Consider the following 9875-nt stretch of genomic DNA (forward strand, 5'->3'; position numbering starts at 1 on the left):
ATGGCTTTGGTTATAGCGAGTATCATTATAAATTTAAAGCCGAAAACATTGAAATTGCGACTCAGAAAACATTGGAGAGGTAAGTGTGAACTCATTTGGAAATATCCAGTGTTGTTATTGGAGTATAACAGTTATGACAAAGCATATACATTCTACCATATCCTACTACTACCATAATTAACGGAAGAATAAAACATAGAAATCCTAGATATGTTTTGGTAGGTACTATGTGACGCTTAATTATTGCATTTCTGCCCAATTCGCACAGTGGGGCAAGAAACATATATTGTGGAAGTTCTCCTATAGAAAAAATCAAGCACGATGTTGTCAAATTGACCCCATTGGATCATAAGAGTGAATCAACCCGCAGATGTTATTAGATCAAGCACAAATGTTCATAAATCAACAATTGTTTTTTTGCTTACGAAACGTCTACAGCTGTTAACATTCTGACAAAGTCTAGTAAAAAGTTTTTTTTAAGATTAACAAGTAAGAGTGTGCTAAGTTCGGCTGGGCCGAATCTTATATACCCTCCACCATGGATCGCATTTGTCGAGTTCTTTGCGCGGTATCTCTTATTATGTTAGTGGAGCTTTATCAAGTTCAATTCGGACCATAAATGAATTGAATGCTGAACATTATAGAAGTCATTGTGTAATATTTCAGTCCATTCGGATAAGAATTACGCCTTGTAGGGGCTCTAGAAGCAAAATCGGCAGATCGGTTTATATGGGATCTGTATCAAGCTATGGATCGATTCAGATCACATTAGACACGGATGTTGAAGGTCATGAGAGAAGTCGTTGTACAAAATTTCTGCCAAATCAGATGAGAATTATGTCCTCTAGAGGCTCAAGAAATCAAGATCCCAGATCGGTTTATATGGCAGCTTTACCAGGTTTTTTACCGATTTGCGCCATACTAATCGCAGTTGTTGGAAATTATAACAAAACACCTCATGCAAAATTTCAGCCAAATCGGATGTGACTTGCGCCATCCAGCGGCTCAAGAAATCATAATCAAAGATCGGTTTATATGCCAGCTATATAAGGTTACGTACCGATTTAAGACATACTAAGCACAGTTGATGGAAGTGATACCAAAACACCACGTGCAAAATTTAAATCAAATCGGACGAGAATTTCGCCCTCTAGAGGCTCAATAAGTCAAGACCCAAGATCGGTTTATATTACAGCTATACCAGATTATGTACCGATTTGCGCCATACTAAACACAGTTGTTGAAAGTCATAACAAAACACTTCGTGCAAAATTATAGCCAAATCGAGAAGCAAAAGACGAAGAAGCCAGGACCCCAGATCGGTTTATATGACAGCTAATTCAGGTTATAAACCGATTTGAACAATACTTAGCACAATTGTTAAAAGTGATACCAAAACATCAAGCACAAAATTTCAGCCAAATCGGATAAGAATTATGTCGTCTAGATGCTCAAGAAGTCAAGACTCAATATGGGATTATATGACAGCTATATCAAAACATGGACCGATTTGGCCCATTTACTAATAAGCTATATTTGTGCAAAATTTCAAGCGCCTAGCTTTACTCCTTTGGAAGTTAGCGCGCTTTCGACAGACAGACTGACGGAAGGACATGCCTAGATCGATTTAGAATGTCATGACGGTCAAGAATATATATACTTTATGGGGTCTTAGACGCATATTTCGAGGTTTAACGAACAAATTGACGAAATTAGATTACCCCATCCTTTTTGTGTTCTCCTGAGAATCCTTTGTTTACAAACTCCTTATAACATTACAATGTCATTTAAACTAAAGGGGATATACATACACATTTTGAAGGGATGATGTTCCTAGTGGCCGGTGCATGCCTAACAACTCGCGTTCACAAAATTATCCACGCAAGTTGACAATATTTGACCATGAAGCAGACGTTGTTGAAAATATGACACCATTAGTGCATGATTTAACAACGCCTTTTTTCTATCAGTGTTCAGTTACATCATAATTTTTGAAGCGATAAAGATAAGTTGAAATTGTACAGGGTGGCTGATGAAAGCCGCTACCAAAAAAAAAATGTAATAACTTTTTTTCTATTTAATAATAATAATTTAATAATTAATTTAATTAATTAATTAATTAATTTAATTAATAATAATTTAATAATTAATTTAATAATTTAATTTAACATGAATAAAAGAAAAATGTATTCCATACACCGAAAAAAAAATGTAGCAATATTCATCATTGTAGCAATATTCATCAGCCACCCTGTATAATGGTTGCTGTTCAAAATGTATTTGATCAAAATCTTTAGTTTGCTAGATAACGAGTTTATGGAAAGTGTAACATTGATAACATCCGTTAACTATAAGGAATATATAGAGCCTATGGATTTATGGTTTATTTGCTTAGTTTAAGTGAATGATATTTTATGGAAGCCATAGATGCATCCCTTTATGGGATAATTAGTCTAGTAAGACTTGTAAAAATAGAATGTAAGGAAATTTTAAATAAATTAAATCAGTGTTGTATTAACATTCAAAGCGAACGCGTCGTCTCATAGTTCTTACAATGGCTCACATGTAAAACATCTCTCCTAAAAAAAATATAACATTTCCATTAACAAATTATTTTTATACCCTCCACCATAGAATGGGGTATACTAACTTCGTCATGCCGTTTTTAGCACCTCGAAATATGCGTCTAAGACCTTGATCATCATGACATTTTAAGTCGTCCGTCTCTCCTTCCGTCTGTCTGTCTGTCGAATGCACGCTAACTTTCGAAGGAGTAAAGCTAAGCGCTTGAAATTTTGCTCAAATACTTCTTATTAGCGTAGGTCGGTTAGGAATGTAAATGGAGCAATTCGGTCCATGTTTTGATATAGCTGCCATATAAACCAATCTCCCGATTTGACTTCTTGAGCTTTTAGGGTTCGCAATTTTTTTATCCGATTTGGATGAAATTTTACACATATCGTTGAGGAGTGACTTCCACCAACTGTGCCAAGTATTGTCTTAATCGGTTGATAACCTGATATAGCTGTCATATACCGATCTCCCAATTTAACACTCTGAGCCACTGAAGGGTGACTGAAATTTTGGAGGTGGTATTTATCTATGACTTCCAACAATCATGACAAGTACGGTCCATATCAGTCAATAACTTGATGTAGTTCATATATTTATTGAAAAAGTCATTCAAAGAAATTGACAAATGCGATTCGTGGTGGAGGATATATAAGATTCGTGCCGGCCGAACTTAGCACTCTTTTACTTGTTGTTTTTATGATTAGGCGTGGAAGTCGCAGGCTTCGTATATTTGCTTAAAAAATTCTTATTTCCTACCTTTATTTAAACTATATCACTTTGCAGTTATAGGGTATCAATTTGTCGCTCAAACCCGACTTTATTCGACATATATTTATGTTTATTAATTTTTTGCATGTTTTTTAGGGATGCCACCGTTCGTCAAAGAAATTGCCGTTTTGGTCATGAGTCCAATTTAACTCATTTTCCTATATATACGAAAAATTTATGCATCCAGGAATGCCGCCTCCGTCTTGTCTATGAAGTTTGCAAGTGTATACCACATTTTTATCCCAATCGAGGTAAGTATCATTACAAATTTTTAAAATAACAAGTAAATATGGAAATTCCGGTCCGAAATTTGGATGCCCACAACCTCAAATATAAACATCAACCACATTTTGGTAAAAAAAAGTCACCATTTTAAAATATAATCCAAACTGGAGCCACCTCGGCATGTCTAGTTGTTCTTTGAAATCGAATAATAAAAGATGAAGATTATATATGACAGCTATATTGAAATATGGTCCAATTTAGATCCTACTTAACACAGATGTTTAGGGAAATTATGTTCCAAATTTCGGCCGAAGACCCTAAATCGAACTATATAGCAGCTATATTCACAAACGGTTCGATATGAACCATTCTTGTTGCAGAATACAATTCACTATCCCAAAATTCTCCGAAATCCAACAATAAATGACCCGTTTATGGGGTTAATTCTTTAAATTTTTGGATCGGTCTATATAACTGCTATAAACAAACTTAGCCCAATAGGTCTAAAGATAGGTTAGTGCTCTAAATCTCAACGAAATCGAAAAAAGTACAGCTTTTTTGACCTCAAGAAGTCTAATCGAGAGACCGGTCTATATGGGGACTATATCAAGATATAGTAGTACCACCTTGGCACCTTTCCATCAACAAAAAGAGGATCTGCGCAAAGTTTCAGCTAAAAAATATCTCTATGTGAACATTCGCAAGTTGTAGGGCTTTTTTAAGCAATCTGTATAGTTAAAAGGTAGGAACAAGAAGGCATCTTCCTTTTCCTGTTGAAAACGTCTAATTGAGTCTGTGAGATTTATGAGGAGACGCGATCACTTGGAATGTTCATACAACACTGATTTAATTTATTAGGTATTTGCTTACATTCTACTTTTACAAATCTTACTACACTAATTATCTCATAAAGCGATGCTCATCTTTCTATAAAAAACACACATTGTTTACGACAGCTATAACATGCCCATTGTATACGGCAGCCATAAAATTTCATTAATATTCACTTAACCCACAAAAATCAATCGTAAATCCATTAGACTGCAAATATTCCCAATTACTAAGGGATATTATCAATGTTACACTTGCCATAAGCTCGTTATCTATCTAAAGAAAGATTCTGTTCGAACTTTGCTCTACTCTACATCTCAAGAAAATCTAAAGCAATGCGAGTAGGTTTTTTCCTACATCTTACAAAACAATATATTGTATATTTAAAATGTTTTTGACAGTAACGCTAGGGAGAAATGACCACTAATTTGATGGCAACTGATGTTTCGTAGTTTTATATGAACCTTCCCCACCTCTAAAAATCGTTCCATAATGTCATCAATCTGCGATGTAAGATTTATTACCATCGACACAATGGCATCATTATAAAATTTGTTATTTGAACTATATCCGTAGGCAGCAGTAAACGTTCCTATATTATTCGTTTCGACTGTATGCTAACTGGAGCTGAGAGGGTCGTCCCTTGCGCACGAAGAAGGCATTCTGGTACCAACTCTACGACCCCTGCAATGGGAGCTCCAAAATCTTCCAGGTGTGTAGCTTGCACCAAAGCTGAGCTGCTGTTTTCTCGAAGACCTTAAACACACACTTATTTTCCGCTTCTAATTTCTCCCAGGGCGATTCGACTTTGGTTTCTTTTGGATTACAATTGGGTTTATTCAAATGTTAAAGAAGAGATACTTCGCAAGATTTGTTACTTGCACCGTTGCATACATATTCCAAGTCATCAACCACATATTCAGCTCTGAAAGTGACAATAAGTGGTATGCATCCATATTGAAATTATATATAAGAATCTTTTTCCGCAGTACTAGAACCATTTTCGTATTCCCAAGTTGAACTGGCAAGAAATAACTTTCTGCTATTGTGACACCTGATTTTGCAACATGATTTGATGTCAACATGATTGATGTCAATAAGCAATGATTGCATACTCGCCAGCATTTTTTCGTTCTCTTCCAGAATTATTTAAAGCTCTTTTGCTACCATAGGAATACTTGGGCATTCCTGATAAACAAAATTGGCCACTCTCATTTTCTTAGTTATGTTACAAACTCGGTCTTGCTCTTGAAGTTTTTGTTAACTTCTTCTGTAGTCCTCCGCAGGATGTTTAGTATTGACTCCACGACTGATGTCTGTTGCTTCAGTAGATATTTCATATCGTATTGATTATCACGGTCCATGGATCGAAACAGGACATGTTGTAACGACCGAATAAATTCCAACGATAAACAAAATTGGCCTCTCTCATTTTCTTAGTTTTGTTACGAACTTGGTCTTGTATGCTCTTGAAGTTTTTGTTAACTTCTTCCGTAGTTCCCCGCAGGATGTTTAGTATTGACTCCACCACTGATGTCTGTTGCTTCAGTAGATATTTCAAATCGTATTGATTATCACGGTCCATGGATCCAAACAGGACATGTTGCAACGATCGAATAAATTCCAACGGCACTCTCTTCGGTCTCCTAACGTTTATAGTAAACAAATATTTATTCGTATTCTCCATCGATGTGACCTGGCGATCCAGAATATCAAGTATATGTTCACATTGATCTTGGAGGGTATGCAGTTTCTTGTAAGTCCCTCTCATCGTTTTTATACCCTCCACCATAGGATGGGGGTATACGAATTTCGTCATTCCGTTTGCAACAACTCGATAAAGTATATGTACTCTTAATCGTCATGATATTTTAAATCGATCTAGCCATGACCGTCCGTCCGTCTGTCGAATGCACGCTAACTTTCGAAGGAGTTGTATAGCTGCCATAAAAACCGATCTTGGATCATGACTTCTTCTTATCATATTTGGCCGAAATGTTGCACATATCGTTTTGGTACAACTTTCAACAACTGTGCTCAGAGTGGTCTAAATCAGTTCATAACCTGATATAGCCGCCATATAAACCGATCTCCCGATTAGACTTCTTGAGCTTCTAGAGGCCGCAATTCTTATCCAATTGGGTTGATATTTTGCATAGGTCGTTTTGGTATGACTTCCAACAACTGTGCGAAGTATAGGCTAAATAGTTGATCACCTGATATATTGGGTTGCCCAAAAAGTAATTGCGGATTTTTTAAAAGAAAGTAAATGCATTTTTAATAAAACTTAGAATGAACTTTAATCAAATATACTTTTTTTACACTTTTTTTCTAAAGCAAGCTAAAAGTAACAGCTGATAACTGACAGAAGAAAGAATGCAATTACAGAGCCACAAGCTGTGAAAAAATTTGTCAACGTCGACTATATGAAAAATCCGCAATTACTTTTTGCTCCCAATTGACTCTATGAGCCACTGGAGGGCGCAATTTTTGCTTGAAATTTTGGAGGTGGAATCTTTTCTATGACTTCTAACAGCCAAAACAAGTACGGTCCATATCGGTCAATTACTTGATGTTGCTCATATATATATTGAAAAAGTCATTCAAAGAACTTGACAAATGCGATCGATCCATGGTGTATGGTATACAAGATTCGGCCCGCTGACATGCTTGAATCGTATCGGATACCGTCAGGAAATCATCCATTATCCTATTTCTTCATCAAAGTCTTTCTTTGGATTTCTTCCGTCAAAGTTCTGACTACCAAGAATAGAGAGCACACAGTTCCAAAACTACGGGTGGTATGCGATATTCCCTGATTGGTACCTTTCTTCGTTTCTCCATAGTATATGTTGATATTGTTAGCTGTCCTTGTTGAACATTATTTTCTCCTTATCTGCCATAACCACAAATCTTTTTTACCTGAAGTTTACCAAAATATCAAAAATATCTCTCTGTAACTGGGGTTCGATATATTTGGGCTTCTTACATTGGTAGTAGTACATGATGCGTCGAATACTACTCTTACTTTCGTCGTTAAGCTATCCTCTCGCACCACAGCTTGATGAGGAAGATACTATTTTCCTTTGCCGTTCCTCTTTACATCCTTTATTCATAATCGTTGTGTCTACCTCTCAAAATACTTATTTGTACTTCTTCTTTTGCAGTTAACAAGCCAAAGCGTGTATGTGATTATCACACTCTGAAAAGATGTTTTCCTCCAAATAAGGGTGCGTTTCAATTTTCCACACAACAGTACGAAATATTTTGCTGCTTTATCATAATTTAACTACAATTTCAGACTATTTCTTAAAACTCTATCGCCAGAGAGGGGATAGTCAAGAAATCGATACAGCTCCATGCTATTGTGATCAAAATTGCAGAGATTCTGTTGTGAGTGCAACACACCAGGTAAGTTTGGCCTTTTCCTAACCTTATTTTACTCACCACCATTGGATGGAGGTATGCTTATGTAGTCATTCTGTTTGTTGTTTCTCGAAATAATGGGATCTGTGAGTCCTAAAGTATTTGTGTATATACCTGAACGTCGTCACAATAAAAATAGTGGTCGAACGAATGTTGCAATGTTTTAAAAATACTGCTTTGGGGATTCAAATAGGGCAAATCGTTTCCGATTTGGATTTAGCTCGCATATAAGATGGTCCTTCGACTTGACTTCGTGAACATTTAGAAGCCGCAATTATTATCCGAATTGGCTTAAATGTTCCATGTAGTGTTTTTTGATGACGTCCAACATTCGTAATAAGTATGGTCCAAATCGGTCTATAACCTGATAACTAAATCTAAATTTCCAATGAACATTTCATTAAGGAACAGGAGATACTCTCTCATATCAACAATGGTCTTCCTTTTCATTGCCGAGTTCGAAAGGCGTGTCGCATAGCGATACCACTTGGTGGGAGGTTTTAACAAGGCAGGATACCTCACAAATGTATCCAGCATTAGTAAGGGGAAAAACACCGTTGATAAATTTTCTGATACTCACGCCGATATTTGAACCCAGTTGCTTGGCGTCATAGGCGGACATGCTAACCTCTGCGCTACTGTGGCCACTTATATTGCTTTATATCTTCCCATTAGACTTCTACGACCCCAATAATCCCAAATTTTTTAGCTGATTTGGCAGCAATTTTTTGCCTAAATTTTTAGTAGAATCAATGGTGGTGGGTTCCCAAAATTCAGCACGGCCGAACTTAGCAGATTTTTATATGTTTGATCTTTCCTAACAGGTAGATACATCCGAATATATACATGGCAATGGCGCTACTATGACAATGACCGAATGGCCTAGTTTGCAATACAGGCGTGAAGTTTATCTCACATTTACAGACCTATTGGGTAAGTAGCTATTCTGGATTAAATTAAAGTGGCAGTATATTTTTGAAACAAACTCACTTAGACTATTATAAGTCCAAATCGGCTTTTGGGACGACCTAATTATATAATTATAGTACAAAAATGAATGTATATATAAAGTGCAAACCCCAAACTGTGTTTAGTTTAAGAAACTTACGATTTTAGTTCAACAAGTATAATATTAAGTTTTTTATGAATATTGAAAAAAATATATATTATTATTTTCTTTCAGTGTATATTGGTGGAACAGCAGGACTCTTTATTGGTTTCAATGTTCTGGGTGCCATCGAGATTGTATATTTTTTCACCATGCGTTTACTGTTTAAATTACTTGGATATAAACTTTAGAACATTAAATCTATTTAATGAGTTGATCTTAGCAGTTTACTAGCAAACTTATGCACTTTAAAAATTATTTTTCATTATATCTATAAGCTTAGCACAAAATCAACAAAATAAAAAATTTACCTCACAGTCTCATTGTTCTCAAACTGATGCTAAATAAATTTTGAAGTTAAAAAAAATATTTTCCTTTTTTCAATAAAAGTAAGATGCCGGGTATATTTGTGAAATGGCGTGAGGAACATTCAAATATTCATAAAGAGATAAACGTAGTGAAACTTAATAACCAACGTTACTACATTATGTGAAACATTAAACTTACGACATTCGAGTTAGAAGATATACAAAGTCGAATTAGTGATGCAATTTGTACTAATACAGGCCCAGAGGAAGTTAATGTTAATGATGAAGAAAACTGTAATGACCCAATTATAGAGACCTCAGATTCTACACGAGAAGGAGCAACTAATGTTTGCATTGAATTTGGGATGAGATTACATGAGATAAAAGCAGAAGTAAAATGAATACCTGCAAACGCCCTGGGTCGAATCCTGGCAAGAACAGCAGAAAAAATTTCCAGCGGTGGTTAGGGCCTCCTAATTCTGGCGTCATTTACGAGGTACTTTGTCATGTAAAAACTTCTCCCCATAAGGGAGAAGCTTAATACTTGAATCGGATAGCACTCATTGATATGTGAGAAGTTTCCCCCAGCTCGCTAATGGAAATATCATAGGAAACTTTGCAATTTGCACTTTTGA

General features: G+C 35.9%; 1 protein-coding gene across 1 annotated transcript; it reads left to right on the top strand.

Annotated features, from left to right (window-relative positions):
* Positions 1 to 210: 210 nt before the first annotated feature.
* On the top strand, positions 211 to 9123 carry LOC106080442 (acid-sensing ion channel 5-like). The gene is made up of 6 exons (XM_059365753.1): positions 211 to 218; positions 3439 to 3593; positions 7566 to 7628; positions 7700 to 7809; positions 8649 to 8757; positions 9008 to 9123. Exons 1-6 carry the CDS (start codon positions 211 to 213, stop codon positions 9121 to 9123), a joined length of 561 nt encoding a protein of 186 aa, XP_059221736.1.
* The last annotated feature ends 752 nt before the right edge of the window (positions 9124 to 9875 follow it).

This window comes from Stomoxys calcitrans, chromosome 3, assembly GCF_963082655.1.
Source record: "Stomoxys calcitrans chromosome 3, idStoCalc2.1, whole genome shotgun sequence".
NCBI lineage: Eukaryota > Metazoa > Arthropoda > Insecta > Diptera > Muscidae > Stomoxys > Stomoxys calcitrans.